At 45.9% G+C, this 26,419-nt stretch overlaps 2 protein-coding genes and 1 pseudogene across 11 annotated transcripts in view; 1 reads left to right on the forward strand and 2 right to left on the reverse strand.

The window, feature by feature from the left end:
* The first annotated feature begins 484 nt into the window (after positions 1–484).
* LOC120101528 (spermidine synthase-like) lies at positions 485–1,658 on the forward strand (annotated as a pseudogene).
* Positions 1,659–4,076: 2,418 nt separating this feature from the next.
* On the reverse strand, positions 4,077–20,246 carry Glt6d2 (glycosyltransferase 6 domain containing 2). 2 transcript variants are annotated; one of them, XM_087653966.1, is made up of 7 exons: positions 18,234–18,581; positions 16,219–16,297; positions 15,769–15,852; positions 14,860–14,892; positions 10,772–10,822; positions 8,564–8,707; positions 4,077–4,881 (listed from the first exon to the last, which is right to left on the reverse strand). In XM_087653966.1, the coding sequence occupies exons 3-7, from the start codon at positions 15,843–15,845 to the stop codon at positions 4,188–4,190; spliced, it is 999 nt and encodes a 332-aa protein (XP_087510092.1). In that variant the 5' UTR covers positions 15,846–15,852; positions 16,219–16,297; positions 18,234–18,581; the 3' UTR covers positions 4,077–4,187.
* A 3,537-nt stretch (positions 20,247–23,783) lies between these two features.
* The window catches only part of Ggta1 (glycoprotein alpha-galactosyltransferase 1), a 78,099-nt gene continuing 75,463 nt past the window's right edge, over positions 23,784–26,419 (reverse strand). For all 9 annotated transcript variants that reach the window (XM_087648610.1, NM_001437133.1, NM_001437132.1 and 6 more), the window contains 1 exon segment: positions 23,784–26,372. In XM_087648610.1, the coding sequence (XP_087504736.1) occupies positions 25,679–26,372 (694 nt within the window). In that variant the 3' untranslated portion in view covers positions 23,784–25,678.

Consider the following 26,419-nt stretch of genomic DNA (forward strand, 5'->3'; position numbering starts at 1 on the left):
TGTGGGAGGCTCCCCTGGGCTGGTGGTTCTGAGTGGTGTGAGAAAGCAGGCTGAGTAGTCCACAGACAGCACGCTAGCACGCAGCGTCCTCCATGGCCTGTGTTCAGCTCCTGCCTCCAGGTTCCCACCTTGAGTTCACGCTCTGACTTCCCTCTGATGGACCGTGCTGTGGAACTGTAAGCTGACGCAAACCCTCTCCTCGCCAAGCTGTGTTTGGCCATGCTGTCTGCCCAGCGATAGAAACCCTAACTAATGGCTAAGACATTACAGCTCAGTGTCTCTGTTCCAAGCACTGCTCTCGACACTTTATTATCTTATTTAGTGAAATACATAGCATAAAGGAAGGAAGGATCAGGGGGAGAGACGGCTCAACAGTTAAGAGCACTTGCTGGTTTTCCAGAGGCCCTGGAAGACATGGTGGCTGATAACCGAATTTCAGTGCCAAAGGATCCAGCGCCCTCTTCTGGCCTATTTGGGCACTGCATGCACATGGCGCGAAATGACCATATACATAAGAATTCTATCTTTTAAGAAAGTAAACAAGCCAGTTGTGCTGGGGCTCCGCGCAGCCTGCAGTCCAGGGCCCTCGACGCGCGCCGCCCGCCCGCCATGGAGCCTGGCCCCCGCTGCCATCCGTGAAGGTTGGTTCCGAGAGACCTGTAGCCTGTGGCCTGGCCAGGCCCTGTCGCTGCAAGTGGAGCAGCTGCTGCACCAGCGGCGCTCGCGGTACCAAGACATCCTCGTCTTCCGCAGTAAAACCTACGGCAACGTGCTGGTTCTGGATAGCGTCATCCAGTGTACCGAGAGGGACGAGTTCTCCTACCAGGAGATGATAGCCAACCTGCCGCTCTGCAGCCACCCCAACCCGCGGAAGGTGCTGATCATCGGGGGTGGAGATGGGGCATCCTATAGGAAGTGGTGAAGCACCCCTCTGTGGAGTCTGTGGTCCAGTGCGAGATCGATGAGGATGTCATTGAAGTCTCTAAGAAGTTCCTGCCTGGCATGGCCGTTGGCTACTCCAGCTCAAAGCTGACTCTCCACGTGGGCGATGGCTTTGAGTTCATGAAACAGAACCAAGATGCCTTCGACGTCATCATCACCGACTCCTCAGACCCCATGGGCCCTGCTGAGAGCCTCTTCAAGGAGTCCTGTTACCAGCTCATGAAGACAGCCCTCAAAGAAGATGGCATCCTCCGTTGCCAGGGCGAGTGCCAGTGGCTGCACCTGGACCTCATCAAGGAGATGAGGCACTTCTGCAAGTCTCTCTTCCCTGTGGTGAGCTATGCCTACTGTACCATTCCCACCTATCCCAGTGGCCAGATTGGCTTCATGCTGTGTAGCAAAAACCCGAGCACCAACTTCCGGGAGCCCGTGCAGCAGTTGACACAGGTCCAAGTGGAGCAGATGCAGCTGAAGTACTATAACTCAGACATGCACCGCGCAGCCTTTGTGCTGCCCGAGTTCACCCCAAAGGCCCTGAATGACATAAGCTGAATCCAGGTGCCACTGTAACACCACCCGAGACCTCAGTCGGATTGGACCAAGGAGCTTCCAAAGTTGTCTGGGGACCAGCAGTCCTGGACCAGACTCCCAGATGACCCTTGCCCACCAACCAAGTGTTACAGGCCCCAGAATGCTGCCTGGCCTGCCCTGCTGGGTGGACTCAGTCTCTGTGTCTATCTCTGTGGCGTTCAGCCCCATGCCTATACCAGTTCTGTACAGTACCGCCTATGCCCTGTGACCCAACAAAAAACACGTGTATTTATAACAAAAAAAAAAAGAAAGTAAGATAGGCTGGCAGCTTAAACGCTCAGTCTAACTGCACTGGACAGCCTAAATAGAGACTCAAAGCTGAAGGGCAGTGGCTATGTGGCTTGCACTGGGAAGCTTTGGAACAATGAGTTACCACTGGCGGCTCTGGATTTTGACCCTCTGTGCCTTCTAACCCCATGGACCAGCACAACTTCAGTTTCTTCGTTATTACATTTAAATCCGCAATCGTGTCACCACCTTTGTAATCTTAACCTTGTTTTACATGCCCAGATGTCCTTAGTCCATTCTGAATACATAGATCCTAATATTTTATTAAAACTGAGTCCTGGATATTCCCTTCCACTGTATTAAAAGTTAGACATAGGGTGTTGGGAAAGCCCAGTGGGTAAAGATGGTTGTCACTCAAGCCTGATGACCTGAGTTTAATCCTGGATTTCATATACTTTTATATGCACACACACTGCATCCCATTCTCTCTCTCTCTCTCTCTCTCTCTCTCTCTCTCTCTCTCTCTGTGTGTGTGTGTGTGTATGTGTGTGTCCCTCCCTCACACATACACAAACCACCACCACCACACACTAAATAAACATTAAAAATTTAAAACTAAAGAAGGCACATATGAGGTATCTTCTCACCTCTCCTTCCTGCCCCACCCCCCTCTGTGTTTACTGAAACAGCAGAGTGTAGATTGCTGCCCATAAGCAGGTGAGGCCTGTGATTGGACAGTAGAAAAGGAGGGCAGACTGAGAGTTTTTGAGAGGCGGGAGAGCTAGGAGGGAGGGGAAGGAAGGAAGATGGAGGCAGAGAAGGACGGCCCAGATCCGTGTGGCTTTAAATAGCCGCAGGTAGCCATGAAAATCATATAAGGGATGGATTATTACAGGACAATTTGTCCAATCTAAGTGGGCAGCTTATATCAATTGGCTGAGTTCATTGCGTGGACGTTTGGTGGGTTGAGAATTTACTGATATAAATTTGACTGACAACTCACAAGCCTCTAGGGTTTTGATTTTTCTGGTTTACAGGGATCTGTGACAGCAAACTGCAAGATGGGCAGTCGTTGCATGGGGCTAGCCACGGAGGCAGAGAGACCACTGGGGTCGGAGAGTAGCCGGCAAGAGCCTGGGATGGTGCATCCTTTTTACTATTAAACGCAACAGCAGAGGCTAAGGCAGAGCAGCCTCTTCGTGTCCTTTTCCTATTGGAACCTCTCCCTTATGCAAACAGCTCGGCCTCTGTCACCTGTCTTGTCACCCAGCCGAGACCATGTAACTGATGCCATAGCCTGCCTACACTCTCACCTCATCTGTGCCATTTTCAGGGATCTCAATATAGTCTTCAGCTCCCTGGCCACTTTGGGGGGCATCCCCATATTCTCATGGCACACTCTGTTCATCAAGAAACCATGGCATTTCACAGCACATAAAGATGTCCATTCTGGAATCCCGTCATCTCCCCCTCTGCCTCAATCCCGTGTCTTATTGTCTATAGCAGGGGCTACAGAGTTACACTGTAGCAAGGAGGCATACCATCATGCCACGTGCTATGTGGCGGATGGCCATAGATATTTGAGAACAGTCCCTGAAGACACTGCCCTCTCAGATGGCTCAGCCTTAGCTGCATGTACTGGCCAACGTAACAGAAGCCACGCAAGACTCACCGAGTGTTACACGATTTTCCCCAGGAAGTCTGTAGATATTCATCCCAGATAAGGTGGGCGTCAACAGACCAAACACTCCAGTCCATTCCAGTCTATCTTAGTGAATCAAAGAGTGTGTTGCTGTTACGTATGGAAGCCTGGACAACGTATGGTCTAGTCACACTAACGGAAAGTTTCTTTTCTCTTCGGCAATCATTAACCATTTATGTATCTTCAGGGAGGCAGGGAGGAGCCTCATGAATCTCACAAGCCCTTCCCTCCGCCCGTGAGGGAATGTGAATGGGCCCCGTTTTGTGAGGGTCTCAAAAGTGACTACAGCTTCTCTGATTCGAGATAGTAATGGCTAAGCACCATCTGGAGGAAGCAGCTACAACAGCCTCTATTCCGGTCATCTGGGATAGTTAGATTCCTTTTCTAGTTCCAGGATCCATTTCATCGAATTCTGAACTAACACACTGGTACTTGCAACATTGACACACACGTGAAGTTATCACCTGTCCATCTGCTTGTCATCAGAGAGTCCCTTGGACTCTCTGGGACCCTGTGCCCCTTATTACGTCATTTCAGTCCACTCTCTGTGGCCAATACACCCCTTATTATGTCACTCAGAGTGAATGGGAGCTGAAGATAAGTTCTGTTGCTGGGCTTGGCACTTGGTAATGGATTTTTTTTTTATTGTCGGAATATGCCAGGTGCTAATTTTCCAACAAAATTGATACTCCTCATTCAGAAATGCGAAGGAAGGTCTGTGAGATTACAGGTGCCTCCTAAGAAGATTATAATTCTTATAATTCCAAATGAGCTTAACACTCTTAATGTCAGGAGTCTTATTCTGACCTAAATCCCAGCAGTACTCTGGTGACAGGAGTTTAGTGGGTCGGTGGAGAAAGAAATACTTGTTTAAATGGCTTTCGTCATGCCAAACTGCTTCGATATTATTTTTCTTATCTTTCATAATGGCTCGGGCACAGTCCTGGGTAATCTTGAGAACCTGAGTGGTTGTGCCTCCAAAGACAGCAGCGTGGTAATAAAAGTCCCCCTCCCCCACGGCTATGTACGCTTCTGACGCTTCATTTCTCTCATAAGGTACTTTGTTTGGGCTTTCCTTGTACCAATAGGTATGTAGCTGTGCTACAGAGTCCCCCAGAGTCTCCAGCCCATACTTGGCTTTGAATATCTGATCCACGTCCATGCAGAAGACGTAGTCGACCTCGTACTGTATGTGGTCCGTGATGTGCTCACTGATGATCTTCATACGCATCATGCTGATGTCTTGCCACCTCCTCTCCTGCTTAACTCTGAAAATCTTTAGTGTCCGATGCCGACTCAGATCGATCCATGGCATAGAGGAAAAGTCGTCCAGCATGACATAAATGATGACCTTCTGGTTGACCATGAAAAACATATTAGCAGATTCCAGAAAGCGACCTAAGTAGTACCAAATGTAGCTGCAAAAAAATCAACAAGAAGTTGTTAAGTTTCATCGTTCAGTTCTGGTGGAACGCGTACATCTCAATCACCCGGACATGGCTTATCCAGAACCAGAGCTAAGCACCCGGATATCCGCTATTCTCTTTGAGCAGTCCGGGAGGAACCGAAAGTATGTACTCTCTTCCTTAGCAGGGTCTACAGGTCATGGAATGGAAAGAGGGGCTCTTTGGGAGAAGGAATGAACATTAGTGAGGTAAGGAGCTTCATTTTGAGCCTTGCACAATGTGAAAGTTCAGGGTTGCCCCAGGCAACCTAGGAGGAAAGAGGGCTCTCTACAGGCTTCTGCCGCTGTGCGTTTCTGTGCATAGTCAGCTGTGCATACAGTCGGCGTAGAAACTGGCACTGGGTCGCCTGCATTTTGTATTGTGAACCTTATGATGGTAGCAGAATGGTTGGGCTGGAAAACAAAACTTCCTCATTTCTACTCTTGGAAACCAGCCGGAGATTCTCAGGGAATGAACAGAATTGGTTACTTTGAAAGAGGGAAGGAGGGCTGGGGATTTAGCTCAGTGGTAGAGCGCTTACCTAGGAAGCGCAAGGCCCTGGGTTCGGTCCCCAGCTCCGGGAAAAAAAAAAGAACCAAAAAAAAAAAAAGAAAAAGGGAAGGAAAGCATTAGGGGGTCTTCTTCAGCCATGCTTATGCAATCCTTAGAATTAAGTCCTGAGTACATTTTGGGAAATGGGCTAACAGTAAATTATCACCAATGATCAGGAGAAAGGGTTATAACTCAACAAATCCAATATTCCTTGCGAACCATGAAAAGAATCACTGGTGTGGTTCTGTGCTGGATGTGGTCACTCAAATCCTAGGAAGTCGGGGTTGCCTGTATTTCCTTTGTGGCCTGTTTTAGAAATCTTCCTCCCTCATGAAAACGCCCTCTTACATCTTCTAGCTGCCTTATCATTACCCATTACCTGCTTGCGTGGATTTTTACATATGAGGTGGTGAGGGACATTTTTAAAGGGTCCAGTTAATCAATCATTTAAACCCCTGACATGGTATAAACGAATGAAGAAGAAGGTGTACTCACAGAGTCCCATTAGTAACTCCACACTGGAGGGGGAGCCACACGCTTAGAGACAGTATTTAGGCGACATACACATGACATTTGCCCCGTCTCCCTGAGATCTCTGCCAGTATGTTTCTTGACATCATTGCCTCATAATAACTTCTCTGCCCTCAAGAGCAAAACCAGCAACCAAACAGGTTTTGTCATTTACACCTCCAGCCGTTGACACTTTGCCCCAAACACACCTCGTCCTCCCGTACGACACAGAACAGGTGTTTTTCGATAAAGTCAAACTTTCTACTTTTGAATGTTATTAAATTTACAGGAAACTCTCCCATATGCCAGAGGGCTCCCAGTCCATGTGTCGTCCAGCTACTCTCCAAATTCTCTGTGGTCATCGCGCTTTGGCCAAAATGAGGAAATCATCAGGTGTGATATTCTATCGGCTAAACTACGGATTGCATTCCGATTTCCCCAGTTTTATCTCATAAGTGCCACTTCAGTTGCCATGAATCAGTGTGGGACACATGATGGATGGGTTTTCTCCTGAGGGCTGCTTGGTCTCCTTCAGTCTGCGTCAGTTTCTCCGAGATTCCTGCTACTGGCGGTTCTGAAGAGTCTTTGCCATGTATTTATCAGGCTATCTCCTAATCTGCATCCTTCCTTTCAGGGCTTGTCAACTTTATTGACCTTTTGTAAAGGGCTAAGTTGGGTTTTAATTTGGTTTTATTTATTGTCACTCCAATATTTATTGATTTTAGCTTGTCTTACATTGTTTTCTCTACCCAGCTCCTCAAAATGAAGGTTAGGCTACGTATTCCTATCTACATGTATGTGTAATACGTGTGTGTACATGTGTGATATGTATGTGTACATGTGTGCTGTGTAAGTGCGCATGGATGGCATGTGCTTGTGTATGTGTGCATATGTGCTAGCTACTGTGCACCTGTGGTATGTATGGGTGGCATGTATGTGTGCGAATGTAGTATGTATGTGAGCATGTGTGGCATGTATGTGTGTATGTGTGGTATGTATGTGTGCATGTTGTTATGTCTGCCATGTGTGGCTCTGGAGTTCAAGCCCAGGGACTTCTGAGAAGAAGGAAACGCCTCACTTTTTATTTTTTTCCTGAGAGAATCACATGTATCCCGGGCTGGCCTCAAACGTGCTGTATAGCAAAAGATGACCTTGAACTTCCAGTCTTTCTGCCTCCACCTCTCATGTATTGGGATTACAGCTGTGACCCACCATGACCTGTTCTGGAGGTGCTGGAGGTCACCTACAGCCTATGTGCTCCGGGTTCGTAAGCTCTACGAATTGACTACATCTCAGGTCTTGACCTCCTGGGTATTTAAGAGCCTGCCATTCAGATGAAAGGAAGGAGGGTGGTGCCCTCGTGGGAAGATCTGAAGGAGGAAAGGGGCTAACGGGAGTAGAGAGAGGAAAACGGGAGAGGGTAATGGAGAAGACAAATGCAGTTTCATTTCATGTGCAGAGTTAGAATATGGCGGAGTAGGATGGCAAACTGGAATAAAGAGGTCATGGTGTGATGATGACGTATTGTACAAAAAATGTCAAAATGAAACCCAGGGTTTTGCACACTAAGCTAAAAAAATTGTGTTGCTCAATTCAATGTTCACCTATTTACGAGTTTTCCTCATTTTACCCCGAAATTGATTTTTGAAGATTTCATTCCTATATGGCATTTGGTTCAATTTCAGTTTTTTTTATTTCAACTCTTGTGATCTAAATAGGGTCAACCACAAAGAATATTCCACACACAGAGAAAGGAGTTTGTTGAGTGGACTGCTCTAATATGCGTTTGTAATATTAACTGTGTACACTAGAAAGAGACTTTATGAGGAAAGAGAGGGGTGTCACTAAGCCACACTGTTGCTGAAAGATCTGCTAACCTTGAACAGAGACGCCAAGAATCAGCCCATCTCTCCTGAGCAGCTCAGACAGTGTGGAGCGGCCCTCAGCCGCTGCCCCTGCACTCCACTGCCTGCTTCAACCTGAGGACAGAGTCTGAGGCCTGCAGAGTGCACACTTATGCCCAACTTGATGTCCTCACAATGTGATGGTTCACATTTTGTACCTGACAAGTTTCATGTTTGATTTGTAATATGTCCCAATTTCACTGAACTCCTCAATTTCTCTCTGTGTCTCTGTCTCTGTCTCTCTCTCTCCCTCCCTCCCTCCCTCTCTCTCTCTCTGTCAATATTTATTGTCTATAACATTTCTGAATACAGTAGGTCAGCCCAGTGTCTTCACCCTTCTATCTTTAAATGGAAACATTTAGTTGCGTTTCTTTTCCTTTTTAAACAGTTGACTTTAATGGCTTTGATTTCCTCTTTGATTAGGGACTCGGCATAGGTTTGCTTTCGCTTTAAAATCACTGGACGGTTTTCATATACCCCCTTTTAAAACATTATGATTAACGGTCAGAGAATGTAGCATGTGAGAATCCTGCTGCGTATAATGCAGTACCTTATTTTGATTTTTTTCCTCCAACAGTCAATTGGCAAGAATTGGCTTGGAGAGAATAATTATCAAGTAGAATCAGTAGACTGTCTCCTATTTTCTACAACACAAAGCCTGAATTTAAAAGACATTTGACCTCACCTACCTTCCCACTGCAAACACGATCAACCCCACGGCAACCGGATGCTTTTCATAATAATTTGCCAAGACTAATTCATTGTAAGTGCCAGTCCACACAATCGGGGCTGACCAGTTAGTAGCTCTCAGGCCCATGCGTGTAGAGTCCATTCTGTATTTGTAAGAAAGACAGAATTTTAAAGTAAGACCTCAGAAGGGACGAAGGGACACTAATAGTGCCTGATGTCTTGTATCTGAAAACAGCGTCTCATTATATCTGACCCAAAGTCTTAGCTGTTCTGATAAACTAGGGAAGCATCACATCAGAAATGGATGTATCAGTCATCAGGAATGGGAGGCAACTGTGAGGTCAAGGTCAGCATGGGGTATAGATTGACACTAGGTCTCAAGAAAATAGATAGATAGATAGACAGACAGACAGACAGACAGACAGACAGACAGACAGACAGACAAAAAAGGACTAAAGAGATAGTCCAGCCGTTAAGAGTGTATGCTGCCCTTGAAGAGAATCACAGTTTACTTCCCAGGACTACTCTAATAGGTCACTTCATTACTTCTCTAATAGGTCATTCCATTCATGTGTACAACTACACATCCCAACATATGCCATATAATTTAAAATTATACATATATAATTCCATATGTATTAGGAAATGGTAATATAAAATGTATACAGCATATAGTATAGAGTATATGTAACTCATAAATGTATATATGCATTATATAATATAATATATAGTATTGTATCATATAATATAATACAATTGTATTGTATTGCTCTCTCCCCCAGCAGACTGGAACCACCCAGCAGCCCTCAGTGGCTTTTTTATGAGGGTTTCTCTGAGAGATTTATATTATATTATATTTATATTATATATGTTATATAATATATTATTGTATTATATCCTTTCCCAATATATATGAGAAAATACACATAAATATGTATATATGTATAAAATACAAAAGGTTTTTTTCATTTTGAGATTATAATATAATATAATGACTTCAGTATCTTTCTCCCCTCTATATGTCCTCTCCTTACTTTTTTTCAAAATCATGGCCTCTTTTTGTTATTAATTGTTGTTGCATATATATATGCAAATTGAATTCCATAACTACATAAATATAACATATGTATACATATACATACACATACACACGTGTGTGTGTGTGTGTGTGTGTGTGTGTGTATGAAGGAGGCAGCCAGTCAGACCATTACATAAGTATACACTTACAGTTACATAGAAAACCTAAAAGGAAGGCCAGGGAATGCCTGTGTGCAGATTTATCCCTGTGCTCAGGATCAGAGCTGTGTCTAAGTCTTTTTCCCTGGGATGAAACCTTCCTCTGGTTTAGTCCTACCTTCCCACTCAGAATGGAATTTCCTGGTGAGCTTAATCCAAATAACTACTGGAGGGGCTTGGAACGCAAGGTGCTTGGACACATCTAATTATCTGTGTTCAAAACGACGATCACAATATAATTAGAAACATATTGGGCCTGAAACAGGCTATTATTTTTTTAACAATTTTGTTTTGAGTGACAGAATTCTGACTCCCTAAGCTTGTGTACACTGGAAGGATAGAACATGCTGGCAAGTTAGGGAAAATCAACTCAGACCACTTTTTACATGTTAGTTTTCACTTTCGATGTAAAATTTCAAATTTTTAAAAAGACAGACTGCTTACAAGCTTAGAAAGCAGGATTAACGACCATATTACTTTACATATATATGTGTGTGTCTGTGTGTGTGTGTCTGTCTGTCTGTTTCATATATACAATAGCAGATGTGTCTATTTCAGTTGATGCCACAGTTGTAGATCAAGTTTTTTTTTGTTTTGTTTTGTTTTTTTGGTTCTTTTTTTCGGAGCTGGGGACCGAACCCAGGGCCTTGCGCTTCCTAGGTAAGCGCTCTACTACTGAGCTAAATCCCCAGCCCCGTAGATTAAGTTTTAAACAGCAAGATCTCTCAAGGTTTGGACTGAGGAGGCGCTCAGTGGTGAAGAGCACTTGATGCTGTGACAGAGAACTCCAGTCGGGTTCCCAGCACCCGCTTCGGTGGCTCGCTGTCATCTGTAACCCCAGTTCCAGGAGACGCAGCGCCCTCTGCTGGCCTCCTTGGTACCAGGCTCACCCACTCCCAGCAGTGGCACTGATGCTGTTCGTCTGTCAACACTCGTGAATTAACCTACAGATGCAAGACGGGCACTCTTACGTGGCGTTAAACCAGTCTGAGAGCTGTAGTTCTGGTTGGTTTTTCAGAGACCTAAATGAAAGATATAAGATTAACAGCGAGCACTCCTGATGAGCGCCAATAGCAATGGCACTGGGGACCCTGCCTCCCAGCAGCCCGAGACCCTGCCCTCCAGCAGCCTAGAACCACCCAGCGGCCCTCAGTGGCTTTCCGTTATTCTCTTGCGGTCATCTAGTTCAGAGAGAATTTATAGCTCCCTCAACTTCCTGTCATCCCACTTCCAAATTTACTCTAGATTGTTCGATGTTTTGTTCCTTTTGTTCGAGACAGAGTCTGACTATACATCTCTGGCCCGCCTTGAACTCGCAAAAATCTGGCTGCCTCAGCTTCACTCTACCTCTGTTGTTGTTGTTTGTTTTAACTGTGAAAAAGAGATCTTATTTCCTTTGCTAGATGAGCATTAAATATCTTATTTGCTGAGGAGTCCTCATCTGAGACCTGACAACCATTTTTATGAGGGTTTCTCTGAGACATTCGGTTTCTCCACATGGCATTTTTTTTTTTTTTTGGCACTCTCCTGTGGCTTCAGGGTTTATTTACATGTGACTCGGACTTCTCCAGGAACTTAACCCTTGACTATTCCACTGTGTTCTGGAGGTCTTGAGTGTTTAGACACCTCCACTTTTAGTGAAGTGTCCCATTTAGCTTGCATCCCATTGAACGTGTGTGCACTGCCAAGGCATACCCTGCGAGGGGCCTTGGAAGCCCAGTGTTAAATCCTAGGGGGTTTACGTCCAAAATCTCTTTCAAGTCTATCGCCTGACTCCACCCCCTGCCACCAGCATCTTCAAGCCTTCATTATCTCTTTCTGGGCCATTGGGACGGCTTCCTAGTTGGCCTCATTCTCTGTGTGTGTTATATGTCTGTCTGTCTGTCTGTCTGTCTGTCTGTCTGTCTATGTTGTTTCAGGGTAGAGGAGTGGTCCCATGGCCTCATGCTTGCTAAATAAGCATTCCACCTTGAGTTATAGCCCCAACTCAGAAGACTTGAAAGTCTGTGTAGGATGAAGACTAATCTCACAGGAAGTAAATGTGAAGAGGAGAATACAATGACTGTCCGTATGCCATCTTCCAGAATTAGCAAGCTGTTCCCTCTGTCCCCTTCCCGTCATTCTCTAGATTTCTGCTTGGCCTCTCTTACCGTGCTCCTGAAGCCCTGAGCTCGCCATGTCCTCCTTCCATTTCACGGTGATCATGTCCACACTCCATATGGCCACACATTTCCCATGACCCACCTTTTATACCATTCCAGTCGCATCTCTTACTGGACACCTATGGTAGTTTTTCTAGTTGATTGGTCTTTCTCAAGATTCCTTAATCATACTGCAACTTGAACCCGCTAAGTTGCGTGTGGCTTTCAGATGTCACTTGAGTTACCCTTTCCTAAGTAAAATATCTCCTAATTTGCTGGATGAGGTTAGAGTTCTGCTATTAATAGCTCATTCTTTTTTTTTAAAGATTTATTTATTTATTATATATAATGTACACTGTCGCTGTCTTCAGACACACCAGAAGAGGTCATCGGATCCCATTACAGATGGTTGTGAGCCACCATGTGGTTGCTGGGATTTGAACCTCTGGAAGAGCAGTCGGTGCTCTTAACCACTGAGCCATCTCTCCAGCCCTAGCTCATTCTTTTTTTAAATGCTTTCTTAAGTGGAAAGTTCCGGTTTCTTTGGAGAGTTGTGTCATGTGATGTTTTTCTGGAAACTGTCTTATAACTGAGGCAGACACGTGGGAGGATGCTTTGCTGAGAACAGATACCTGGTGTTTTTCTGGAAGCTGCCTGGGAAAAGGGCATGTGGTGTTTTGCTAGAGTGGATGCTGGAGAGAACACGTGATGTTTGGCAAAGGGTATCAGTAGAACCCAACAGATATCCTGTTGCATGGTATTGGTTCACCTTGCCACTCTTTGCTGGGTTTCGTTGGGCTTTGCCAATGCTTTGCCAAAGCATTAGATCACCTTGCCTTCCTCACTGATCATCGTTTGTTGTGACTTTGTAGAGAGAAATGTACTAAAGAACTTGTGGTGTTCTGGCTACTTCTGCAGCTTCCGCAGACTCAGGCCGATTGGCAGGGCCTCGAGGTTTCTTCTGGATGGAACTGCCATTTCTGATTTGTGAACAGTGGTTGGGAGTGGATCAAGCTACCAATGCTGATTTGTGGGAACTGAACTGCTGCTATCCTGACCAAAAATCAGGTCCACATCCTCTTTTGACCTATTCATCTTTCATTTCCCCTACCTCTGATGGGCGGTGGGCTAGAAGGAAGGTTAAAGCATTTGCATATCCTTTTTAAACTAGGTTTTGAGAAATATAAGCCTACAACTTTCTGAATCACTGTTGAATTTACTTCCTGTTTTACACATGTGAAGAAGATAGTATCACTGCTATCATAATTCTCATCCCCATTTCACTACGTAAGGACACTGAGGTACAAAGATCTTGTGTGATCCTACTCAAAGCTTCAGGCGTTGAGAGTCCAGTGATTTCTCCACACTCATTCTTTTTCCTCTATGATACACATTCTAATGGTAGCCCTGATATAAGGGCACCGTGGAGAGTTAGTCTTGAGTGGAGTTGGTGGAGAGACTAAGCAGGCATGCAGCTGTGTTGTGCCATAGGCTATCTCAAAGGTGTGACCAAGCTATAATGTACAACCCAAACTCTAGCTGACATTGCCTGTGAATGCTGTGTAGTGATAGGTTAAAGAACTCTAGTGCTCGGAGAATTAATGCGAACAGAAGGAATTATTATTGTTGGAGAGTGGGACAGTATATGCATGGTGCACAGGCAGTGGTGGCTCACACCTTTAGTCCCAGCACTTAGGGAGCAGAGGAAGGCACATCTCTGAGTTTGATGCCAGTCTGCTCTACAGAGTGAGCTCCAGGACAGCCAGGGCTACACAGAGAAACCCTGTATCAAAAAATAAATAAATAAAACTTCCAAGAAATATATTAGCCCATTCCCTCTTTCACCTTCTGCTCCAGTGGGATTCCTTGGATGTTTGGACCTTTGAATGTTTGAATCCTTTAATCTTTGCCAGGAGAAGGGTTCTGTTTCATACGGGCAGCTGAAAGTTTCTGCTCTGTGTTAGCCACAGTTATATCCCTGGTGGAGCTAAATAGCCCTGAACTCCTCATCTTTGTGCCTCCGTTCTGAGTTCTGGAGTCACAAGCAAGCACCCCTGTGCACGAAATCCACTCCCTTTGAACATACTGCTTTCACACTCAGCCTAGGTAGACCTGGTCCTCTCAGGATGCTATAAGTCACAGAATCATCATGAGATCCAGCGCCTGAACCCAGGAGGCATCAGAAAGTAAAGCTGCTGCTCACCACCATGGGCTCCCATGACAGCCCTCTCAGAATCCATGACTGTGTGTCCACTGCAGTCTCCTCAGAGTCTTTTATTATCATTTCTTTTATTTTTGAGACTATATGATAATTATAGCGTTTTCCCTTTCCCCTTCCTTCCTTCCAATCTTCCCATACATGCCCTTTCTTGCTGTCTTCCAAATTCATGGCCTTGTATGTATGTTCTCAGAAAACCATTGGTGTGCTCTTTCCTAGGGGTGACTATTTCCCCCGTGCTCAGCATTTCCTAGTTGTGTGTGGCTCTTTGTAGAGTCGAGGCCTTGCGGGTCCTCCTTCCCCTGCCATTCACTTGGCCATGTCTATTGGTGTCCTCCTTGTTTTGTTCATGTTTAGGCAGACAAGTTGAGGAGATGTTCTGGGTGTGACTTCTGATAGTCTTCAACCAAGTCTTGTACCTGTGTGCTTGCCCAGAGCTTACAAGGAGGAAAAGTTTGTAAGGCCAAGCTCTGTCTCCTGTTAGTATGTTTCTCCTAGCTACTTCCCAGCCCTCTGTCAAATATGCCTGACTGCCCATCTGTTTTCCCTTTGATTCCTGGCACTCTGACTTTAGTTATCACCAAGATCTGTTTGTCTCGTTTAGTCTGACCGCAGGGAGATGGATACTGCATACTGCAAGCCCTTCAACCAACTCTGTCTACAAAAGACAGTCATACCATCCTTGTAAATAAAAACTTACCAGCACTGATACGTCATCTGCAGTTTCTTTAAACTTAGGGGAAATAGAAAAGCACTGTATTAATTTGAAATGTAAACCGTCTAGCTCTCTTGTTAACCCAATACACTGTTACAAAACACACTGTTGGAAGTATCATCGATTGCTCAGATAACACAGCAAACATGATGAAGACCATAAAAATCCCCTTTTATGAACAATATGAACATTTATTCCTTGCCATCCTGGAGAATGAACTTGTTCATCCTGGGCAGTGTTTTACCACCAAGCTAAAACTCCCCCACCCTTTGCCACATCGTTAGGAAACAATATGTCCACTGCCTTAGTAATTCTCAGGGACAAATAAATGAGATTAATTAGCATCATGAGTAGAAACCTGTTAAGTAGCAAGGAAGTCTTTCTGTTGTTTCACATTTATGGAGTGAATACATTTTGTTCTGGAAGTCGCCGATGGGAAAGAGGATGCCACCTGTTTCCGATTAACAGTTTGTCTTTAATATATTTCTATGAACATTGTTGTGGCCACAGTAAGTGGTAGTTTCACACTCCTTCCCTTAAAGCCCTCCCTAACCCCAATGGACACAGGGATTCTCTGTGTAGCCCTCCCTGACTGTGCTGCCTGGACCTAGCTGCATAGAACCCACTGGCCTCAGAGATCTGCCTGCCTCTGCCTTCCAAGTGCTGGAATGAAAGGCACGTGCCTTCACACCTGGCTATCTATAGGATTTTTTTTTAAATCTTTGATATCATTAGAAACAAAGCATTGGGACAGAAGGATCTATTTATGGAGCAAGGCATGGATATAATGTTTAGATCTGCACCTTGGGCTGATTTCCTTAAGGGGCAATCCTGTTAAACTTTCTGACTTGCTAGGTTCTTACCAAGAAGATGGTATTAAGTTTTCACAGTTACCTGAAAGGGTATTCTCTATACTGGGCATAGAGAGACATTAACACCAACAGCAACAGGATTAATACTTTGTATCTCATTCTTTTCCTGGAGGAAAAAGAAAAATACGAAAGTTGAGTGTTTCCAGAATGAGCCGTGAGAAAACTCGTGAATAAGAATAAGCTGTAGGAAACCCCGTGCACACCGTGAGCTGAAGGAAACCCCCGTGTAAACAGAGTTAACTGTGGGAAACCCCGTGCACACAGAGTGAGCCGAGAGAGAACCCGTGTATCCTGTGAAAAACCCCGTGTATACAGACTAAACTGTGGGAAACCCCGTTTCTCCGTGACTTCATCTTATCGACACTGACTAGCAGGTAAGGCACTGTGGCTCCTTGGAAGCTAAACTTCCACTTCTTGGCTTCGGGCACATTGTGGGGTTTGAGTCAAAAGAGCTAGTGGTGAAAATATGTACCTATATGAGGTTTGGGCTGAGGGCGACCTGGGCCAAGTCCTCCTGCAGCAGCCGCCTCCTCTTCCTACTCTCTCAGCTTCTGTGAATGAAATAACAGAAATCCCATGACTGTGAGTCTGTAATCTTCATCAAGAGAAGTTTAGCAGGCGGCATCAGCTATCAGGTTCAATGGTGGTGTATACAGAATGACGGGTCCACAGTAACCAATGGCTGGCTCTTTTCCCTCCTCTTTTCACCCAGAAGTCACCATGACTACACTTACATATTATAGGGAACTCATCATCCATGCCATAGGACCCTTGAAACCTGCAGAAGAGCAACCCTACATTACTGTGTGGGTCTGAACTCTCCTCAGAGTCCTCACTGTGCTCTATTTTCCCTGACACTTAACAACTCCCTAATCTCTTACCTCAAAGTCCTCCTGGAGTCTCAAATACTGAGACTTTCCAACTTAGACTCCAAAGACTTCTACAGTAATAAAAGAAATTTCATCACTGACCCTTAACATGCCCAGTCTAGTACTTGGAGAAAGCAGTGTGACTGCTTGAAAGCGAGTCCAGTATGTAGGCTTGTCGTCACTCCACACTTTCATGAATTATTACTCCAGTCTTTCGTGGATGATGATGTCATCTGAGTCCCTAGATAAATCAGGTGGCTGTGATCTTAATCACATGCTGGAGTTTATTTCATAACCAGAAGACTAGATTTTTCTCCCATTAATAATTGATTTATTCACTTTACTTCCTGATTGGAGCCCCCCTCCTCCCAGTGCCCTCCTCACCCAGCTCCGCCCCCCACTTCCCCTACCTTCTCCCCTGAGAACCCACCCTGGCACATCAAGTCCCTGCAGGACTAGCCACATCCTCCCCAACCTAAGCCAGACAAGGCAGCACAGGTAGGGCACCAGGATCCATGGGCAGGCAGCAGAGTCAGTGACGGCTCTCCAACTTTTGACTCTCTATTTAAATGTATTTATTTGAGAATTTTATACATGACTGCTGTGTTTACGTTATTTCCACCCCCTTGAACTCCTTCTAAATCTCCCTCCACACTAACCTCTTCTCTCAATAAACAAACACATATACATATATACGTAAAGTCCACTGACTCCATTCTGTGTCACACCAGGCAGCAAATCTCATAAAAAGAGATTTTATTGGAGGTGCGAATCCAGGGGGAGGAGGGATGAGTCCAGATCACTGACTCTGTTCCTGAGAGATGTCAGCATGCAACTGATCAAACATGGCCTTTATATAGGATGTCTTAAGGAGTGGAGCTTTCCAGGGCAGAGATTTTCAGGGTATGGATTGATGGGATTTCAAGTCCCACCAACTGAACTCATTAGGACTGGTTGGGAAGCTCAAGGATCTGATGGGTTTTCCTGTTCAGGGACGGTTGGCTCTTTGGTTCAGACTTTTCATCTAAAATTAGCATACCAGGGGAGGGTCCTCTCGAGGGTCTGGAGACCACCTTTGTGACAGTTACAGAGGCTGGACTCATTAGACAGACAGGCCTGGGGGAGGGGCCTGGGGGAGGGACCTGGGGGAGGGACCTAGCTGATGAAGCTCCTTAGGTCAGGGCCTGGCCACTTTCCTGCCTTGAGGGTTTTCTACGTTCACAAAGGAAGTCTGCCTCAGGAAGCTGGTGCCTGCCTCTGGAGTCAGCATGAATAACCAGCTGAACTCCCTGCTACTGAACAGGGCTTAAGTCTAACGAGACAGTTGTTGATTACCCCTAAGGTAAAACTGCAACTACTCCACTACTGGGAGCGGTGTTCAGTTTCTCTAATGGAGCAGAACTGATAGAAGTGTGTGTGTGTGTGTGTGTGTGTGTGTGTGTGTGTGTGCGTGTGTGTGTGTGTGCGTGTGCGTGTGTGTGTGTGTGTGTGTGCGCGCGCAATCCATTGGTTGCCGTCTTCTAGCAAACCATGTCTTAGTCAGTGTTCTATTGCTTGGAGAGGCATCATGATCAAGGCAACTCTTACGAATGAAAGCTTTTCAGTGAGGTTTGCTTACATTGTTGTCGTGACAGGAAATGCGGTGGAGGTGCAGACACAGTGCTGGAGACATAGCTGAGAGCTGCATTCTGATCCGCAGGCAGCGGGAACCGCAAAGCACACCCCCCCCACCCAGTGACACACTTCCTCCAACTAGGCCACACCTTCTGATCCTTCTCAAGTAGTGCCACTCCCTGATGACCAAGCAGCCAAACATATGAGCCTAAAGGTGCCATTCTTATCAAACATTGACAGATACACTGCCTGTGACCCTTTGAGTCACTGTGTTGCTTCACCCAGAAAACCTGCACACAAGAAGTTAGAGGAGAGAAGCAGAGACTTGCACAAATTTACTAGAAAACACTGTCAAAAGGAAGGAGCCGTAGGAGTTCTTAGCCCAGCAACAGAGTTCCAAAAACAATTGACATTCTAGAATGTCAGAGTACACATTGAGCCAGGCACAGTGGTACGTGTATATACTCCTTGCACGTGGGTGGCTGAGACAGAGGATTGTAGTGAGTTCTTGACTATCCTGGACTGCAGAGTGAGGTTCAGGCCAGGCTGTGCTATAAAGAAGACCAGTCTCAAAAAAAAAAATTACTGAATAAAATTGTCAGTTGAGCCAATAAGAGATCAAATAAAATGTCAGTGTTAATTATCTTACACGAAAACGAGGGAGATAATTGAGAAAATACCTGAAGAAAATATCTGACCTAAAAGATCATTATTAAGGAGTCTAGCTGGGGCTGGAGAGATGGCTCAGTGGTTAAGAACACTGGCTGTTCTTCCAGAGGTCCTGAGTTCAATCCCAGCAGCAATGTGGTATCTTGCAACTATATCGATTATGGGGTCTGATGTCCTCTCTGTCGTGTAGGCACACATGCAAATACAGCACTCATATACAAAAATGAATAAATCCTTTTTTAAAAGTTTAGCATGTATACACTGCTTTGATAGATAAATTGGAATTGGCCAACAAGATGGCTCAGTCAGTAAGGGTGCTTGCTACTGAGTCTGAGGACCTGAGTTTAGTGACTGGGACCCACATGGTAAAACAAGAGAACTGATTCCCTCATGTTGTCCTATGTCCACTACAGGGGACCACCACATAAGTAAATATGCTAAAACAAATTTAATTCAGCAGAAAATGGAGCAGAAATCAAAATTTAACCAAATTTTTCCAAATGGGATTTATAAGAAAATGATTATCATAAAAGCTTAAGAAATTTAAAAAATCCCAGACAACAAGAATACAAAACCCAAACCAAAACAATGTCAAAATAAAAACCACACACCCAGAGCAAATTGTTCCACCAGCAATCATTTCCAAGCTTCCCAGACTTAGAGTGATGCAGGAAGCTTTGGAAACTCTCAGTGCCTAAGTCCTACAAGAGGCCAGCTGAACAACAGGAATCTTTGGGATGAGCCCCAGATGTGAATATTCTCAATCCAGGAAATTCCAAAGGGCAGCCAATTGTGAATTGTGAATAAATGGTGTGTCCCCTGCCACTAAGAAAGACAAAAACCCCCTTGGGTTGCCTTTGAATTCTGGAGGCGGTCTTCCACAAGCAGAAATGTCCGACTGTTTCCTGTCCATCTAATACACACACACACACACACACACACACACACACACACACACACACACACACACAGCAGTGAGCTTCCCGAGAAACCCTGGAGGAAGTCTTCAAGTGGTCCCTGCTATTGGCGTCTTACCTTCCCCAGTGGAGGCTGGTGACCACTGTGACCTCCGTGTCCTTGAGATGTCCTTTGAGATGGATGGAGAAGGTAGTCGAAGCTCACTTTGAACACTTGAAGCAAGGACCACTGAATTCCAGATCACCTCTCAGTGTGTGCTGTGTTGCTACCACAAAGTACCAGAGGCTGGATTCTTTACAAAGAGAAAAAAAATGTGGCCTCCAGCTCCAAACATCCAAGAGCATTTCAACAGAATCCACTCCACTTCTGGTGAAAACCCTGTGGCCGTAAACCAGAGGCACTTTTGTGTAGAGGTCTGAGAGGTGGGCGGGTGGGGGAGGAGTTGCCAAGCTTGCTAACAACCATGTCACAGAAGCCCATCTCCAGAGCGACAGCTCACTCACAGAAAAGCATTCATCCCTATTCAATGCCTAACACACTGCCCACTGGCCCAAACCTCAATGTGAGCTTCTTGGGAGAGAACCATACCTCAACCATGCCATACCTTCAAACAGTAGCACCCTGTGACCACATAAGCACCGTGTCTCTCCTTTAAGTGAGCATTAAGATTATCCCCTCATTCCCATATGCATTTTGTATTAATTGTGGTATATGTAGGCTTGATTTTAGCTTATTGTTAATTTTACAGACTGCACAGCACATCTGCAACAGCACTGTCCACCCCACGGATGACCACTGCCAACCTCACCGATGGCCACTGCCAACCTCACCGATGGCCACGGTCCACCCCAGCCCATGGTCACTGTCCACACCACCAATGGTCACTGTGCACCCCAAGTCATGTGCACTGTCCACCTCACAGATGACCACTGTCCACCCCATCCCATGGCCACTGTCCACTTCACCAATGGCCAATGTCCACCCCACAAGTGACCACTGTCCTCTCACAGATGGTCACTGTCCACCACACCCATGGCCACTGTCCACCCCATCCCATGGCCACTGTCGACCCCACAAATGGCCGGTGTCCACTTCACCGATTGCCAAAGTCCACCCCACAAGGCCACTGTTGACCCCAACACATGTCCACTGTCCACCCCACTAATGCGCACTGACCTTCCCACACATGGCCACTGTCCACCCCACTGGTGGCCACTGTCCACCACACATGATCACTGGCCACCAAACCAATGGCCACTGTCACCCCACTGATGGCCACTGTCCACCTCACTGGTGGCCACCCTCCACCCCACTGGTGGCCACCCTCCACCCCACCAATGGCCACTGTCCTCTTACTCTTCCTACATAAAATCCAGAGCTCAGTTATATGAATTCCCACTAATGGACACCAGAGGTCAGGATTTCCAAGGAGAACCGGTTTCTGAAGTGATTATATTCTCTTTGGTGCTATTGAAGGTAGCAGTATGTGTAGACGGGGTGTTAATTCTTCATATAAGTGGAACTAGCTCTGTAGCTTAGTAGGCATAGTGTGGGGTGGACAGTGGCCATCGGTGGGGTGGACAGTGGCCATGGGTTGGGGTGGACAGTGGTCAACAGTTGTTTTCTGTTAGTGAAACCTTAAATAATGTCACACCAGTGGCCCCAACATTGGCTCTAATCACATTTCTTGAGATGGGGTGAAGGTTGCCACCCCGTGTAGTATAAATCACTTAGCTGTGTCCTTGTATCCACCCTCTTCATGCCAGTTGCATGCACACTCACGAACCAGTTAGGACAGGCAAAAATGCAGACAATGCCATTGCCAAATGGCTGGGAGGGCTGGGAAGGAAGTGATTCCCAAGCTGAGCCACTGATGAGTACAAATAGGACAAATAGAGACCAGCACTTACTGCGCTCCAAGCAGCAGCAAACCATGCTGGCCAAGGCACTGGCATAGAGCCTTGAACCAAGGCTGAAACCTCTGAAGTCCCAACTTGTGAATCATAGGAAGAAGGTCCTGTCTGCTAGACCATGAGGAGGGAAATCACAGCAGCAGGAATTCGTGAGGTCCCACTGCATCTCCAAGCGGGAAGCAGAGAGAGGTGTTGATGCACAGTCTCAGTCTCCCTTCGCCTTTTAATTCAGTCTGGGACCCCACATTGGCCGGTGGCATCCAGTTAGGGTGGGCCTTGTTACCTCGGTCTACCCAACCTGGCAACTCCCTTGTAGACAAGTCTTTTACACGGGGAGGGTGTGGCTAGCATGCCTGGGCTGGAAAGATGGCTCATCTGATAAAGTAACACGTAAACAGTAATCTGATCTCGGAGAACACACATAAAATGTCTAGGCATGCAGCGGGAATTCCAGGGTTGGTGAGGTGGAGACTGAAGACCCTGACCTGCCCAGTCTAACCAATCAACGAATTCCACTCAACTACAGGGCCAGCCAGTGTAACCAATCAGCAAGTTCCACTCATCTTCAGTGCCAGCCAGTCTAGTCAATCAGGAAACCCCATTCAAAAGATAGGGTGGAGAACAACTGAGTTAGTCATCGGGTGTCAACCCCTGTCTTCCACAGGCAGGCATACAGACAGGCACAAAGGCAAACAGGCACGCACACAAGCATGTGCACACGCACGCACACATATTTCTTCTGAGGCATGATGGGAATAGTTGTTGCTGCATTCCCCCCTCTTTTAGTAGATTCCTGTAAGGTAGAGCCTGTGAGGTAGATGTCAGAGAAGACATGGCACGTGGCAGACTGGACCTTCAGGAACTCACTGTCTTAGAGCGATCCAACAGAATGTCTCCCGTACAGAAGGAAGCCGCACTCTCAATTACTGGTTTCACAGGCAGCAAAGACCTTAGGTAAGGCTAGAAGCAAGATTCTCTCCAGACTTGTTCCCCTCAATGTCCTTGCTTTCCCTCCCTCTCTCCTGTTTCATCCTGAAGCAGCCCGCCCTCAGCTAGCAGTTCCCAAGGTCCCAGGACTTTGGTAAAGCACCTGAAATTCACTGTTTGGCAGTACTGTGTAGAGTATGCTTGGCCCATTGGAAGTGCCACTCTTACAGGGTGTGACCTTATTGGAGGAAGTGTGTCTGTCACTGTGGAGGAGGGGGTCTCAGCAGTGTGGTCCAGACCCTATTCTAGGCTGCCTGCAGAAGGCAGTCTCCTCCTGGTTGCCTTCAGATCAAGATGTAGGACTCTAGCTCCTCTAGTTACCGTGTCTGCTGGCATGCTGCTCCATGAGGATAATGGACTGAACCCAGGAAAGTGTAAGCCAGTCCCATCTAAACGTTTTCTTCTCTAAGAGGTGCCTCGGTCACGGTGTATCTTCACAGCAATCAAATCCTAAGATAGAAGTGCCTAGGCTCACCTCATCTCTCAAGCAGTCATTCCCTCTCACGAGATGAAAAGTACTGACGGTCTCAGCCAAGACAGCCCTCTGCAAACACGGCAATCGTTTTCATAGAAATCAGATTCCCTAGAGCCCACACAACAGGGAACCACATATCCAGGGTGGACGCAGAGCAGTCAGACAGTGCTCTCACATACTGTCTCTCTTCATGCAGGATCTGCCAGGCAATCTCATACGTGTACACACACACACACACACACACACACACACACACACACACACACACGCACACACGCACATGCACACACGCACGCACGCACACACGCAAGCACTACAATTTGGGAGTGGCCGTTAAGCCTGCTCTTTGTAATTTTGTCTTTGTAAAGAACATTTAAGGTACCTAAAAATCTTTTTTTTTTTTCTTTTTTTTTTTTCTTTTTTTTTCCGGAGCTGGGGACCGAACCCAGGGCCTTACGCTTGCTAGACAAGCTCTCTACCACTGAGCTAAATCCCCAACCCCGACCTAAAATTCTTTATGATCCTAGACAACCATAATTGATACATTTGAACACCTTTGGAAGAAAATGCATAACAGGACCAGACCAGAATATACTGAGAAAATAATTTATTTGATTGTAAACCAGAATGTATATTTTAGAAATGTCTAAACATCACCTTTAATAAAATCCTAAATTTACTCATTAGGAATTTAAATTGTAGATGCATTTTTATTTAGAAAAATCAATTCGCTCCAAATTCCTTCTGTCTTCTCCCCTACACTTTCAGAACCGATTATTTCTTTGGTTCAGGACCATTAAACCCTCCCACTTTAGACTGGATCTAGCACAAGGTGAGAGATAGACAGGCAGAATTCTTAACAGATGTGCAGGCTCCACTTCCTTTTGCAACGCCCATTGGTTCGGGAATTCTGTGGGGTTTGTTGCCTTGGGATATGCGACTTTTTTGTTTTTTTAAGTAAGAGGTGGAACCATGTAGACACGCACAAGACCCTTTTTTATTGAAGCCCCACACACTGTTCACCAAGACAGTGCAATAGCTTTTTAAATAAATGGCTTAAAGGTAGAAACTGATGACCTAGACGGGAAGACAAGCAAAATATAAATATATGTGTACACAGAAATACAGATCGACTTATTTGCTTAAATACCCATATAGAGAAATGGTTCTCTGCTTCCCAGATACTGTGACCTCACGATACGGGTTACCCCCAACCACAGAATCATGTTCGTTACTACTTCATTAACTGTAATTTTGCTACTGTTACAAACCATAATGTAAATGTCTGTGCTTTCCAATGGTCGTAGGCGACCCCTGTGAAAAGGGTCATTCATACCTAAGGGGTCGCGACCCACAGGTTAAGAACCACTCATAGACAGGCTCTCACACTTCTCTCAGAGAAGGGAACTGAACCTTCAGCTGCTTGGTCGTGGTGACTGCATCTCCCATCGCCATGAAGTCAGTTAACCACGTTGCCTGGTACATCTGTCTGGCTGTCATACTTGCATAGTGCAGACAAGGCATGAGGTCATGTGACGGAGGGCTTTGTCTTCCGTCACTGGCTCCGTGTCAGTCCTCCATACTAGAACATGGTGGGCTGAGGAACTCTGAGGTTCAGAGCAGATGGTAGGACCAGATGATGACAGATTGCCTTCTGATAAAAACTGGGTCCTTCTCCTCAGTCCACTGAGGTACTCTCCTCCCCTCTCCACAGGACTCCACACACAAGGCTAACAATGTGAACAGGATTTGGGTAAAACAAAATGCACTTTCTGTTCGATCCCTGCTGTTGGTCGTTGTTGAGAAACCTGCCTGTGTTTGTAACTACACCAACACCATACCCTATGTCCCTCCACCAGAGCATAGTTGTCACCCCCATAGTTCCTGGGACTCTGAACATGTGCCACCAAGATACCTAGTGGCACTCTCTGCCTTCATTATGCACCACAGGGCCTGGACTGCCAGCAGCTCCTGGAAGCCAGAGTCAGATTTAAAGACTTTGACGATCTCATTGGTATCCTTCCTGAAGTCCTCTGGTTGCAAAACCTCTCTGTGTTTCTTTAGAATCTCCAAGAGGAGGAAGACAATGAAACCAAGGGGACGGAGCCCCCTAGCTCTGACCCAACCCATCCTGCTGCCAAATGCTTCTCTCAACACCCTGGCCTATAGTGAGTTATCTGACACACTGGACAGAATGTTCTTGTGTCTTCTTTACCTAATGCAAATTAATTTCCATTCCTGCTTATTTAGTTAGTATGACCCCCAAAACCCGGAATATATAAGGAATCACTGAGAATTTATACCTGATTACTTACCATAGACCCTCTCACATATTACAAGGCTCAAGGTTATAAGGAGAATTCATACGTGTATGCCATGGTGGTGGGTTTTGATTTGGGGACTTTTTTTAAAAGTTGAAATCAAGTGTTACTGCTTTTTAGAGGGATTCACCAGAATAATGGTGTCAGGTTTCCATCACGTTTGAAGTCAGACATTGCTTCTCACCAAATTATACTCTTTTGTCTGCCAAGCTATCTTGACATTTTTAATATCTGAGGGCAGGCCTATATGATAGTCCCAGCAATACTCCGGGGATAGGATTTTAGTGGGTTTGTTGAAAAGGAAGTATTTGTTGAGGTGGCTCTCGTCATGCCACTGGGCTTCTATGTCATGTTTCTTGTCCTGGAGGATCCCCTTAAAGCACTCCCTGGTGAGGTTCAGAATGTGAACGGGCGTTCCTCCAAAAACGGCCGCGTGGTAGTAAAAATCCCCCTCTCCGAATGGAATGTAGGCTGCCGAGAGTTCCCGCCTCTCATAGGTAAACTCGTCAGGGCTGGCCTTGTACCACCAGGCCTGGAGCTGAGCTACCAACTGGCCCAGGGTCTCCACACCGAAGTTGTCTTGAAAGACTTGGTCCACGTCCATGCAGAAGAGGAAGTCAACCTCGTGCTGGATGTGGTCCAGGATGTGCTCCCCGATGGTTTTCATCCGCATCATGCTTATATCCTGCCATCTCTTCTCAGACCTGATCTCGAACACTTGCAAGGAATGCAGAGGACTCAGATGGACGGCCGGCATTCTGGAGGTGTCGTCCATCATGACGTAAAATATGACCCGGTGGCCGACCATGAAGTACTTGTTAGCAGACTCCAGAAAGTCTTCTAAGTAATGCTCAATGTACCTGAAACAGAGAGGGCCATATTAAACCACATGCTCTTACACTTATGC

The sequence above is a fragment of the Rattus norvegicus genome, chromosome 3 (assembly GCF_021556685.1).
Source record: "Rattus norvegicus strain SHRSP/BbbUtx chromosome 3, alternate assembly SHRSP_T2T, whole genome shotgun sequence".
NCBI lineage: Eukaryota > Metazoa > Chordata > Mammalia > Rodentia > Muridae > Rattus > Rattus norvegicus.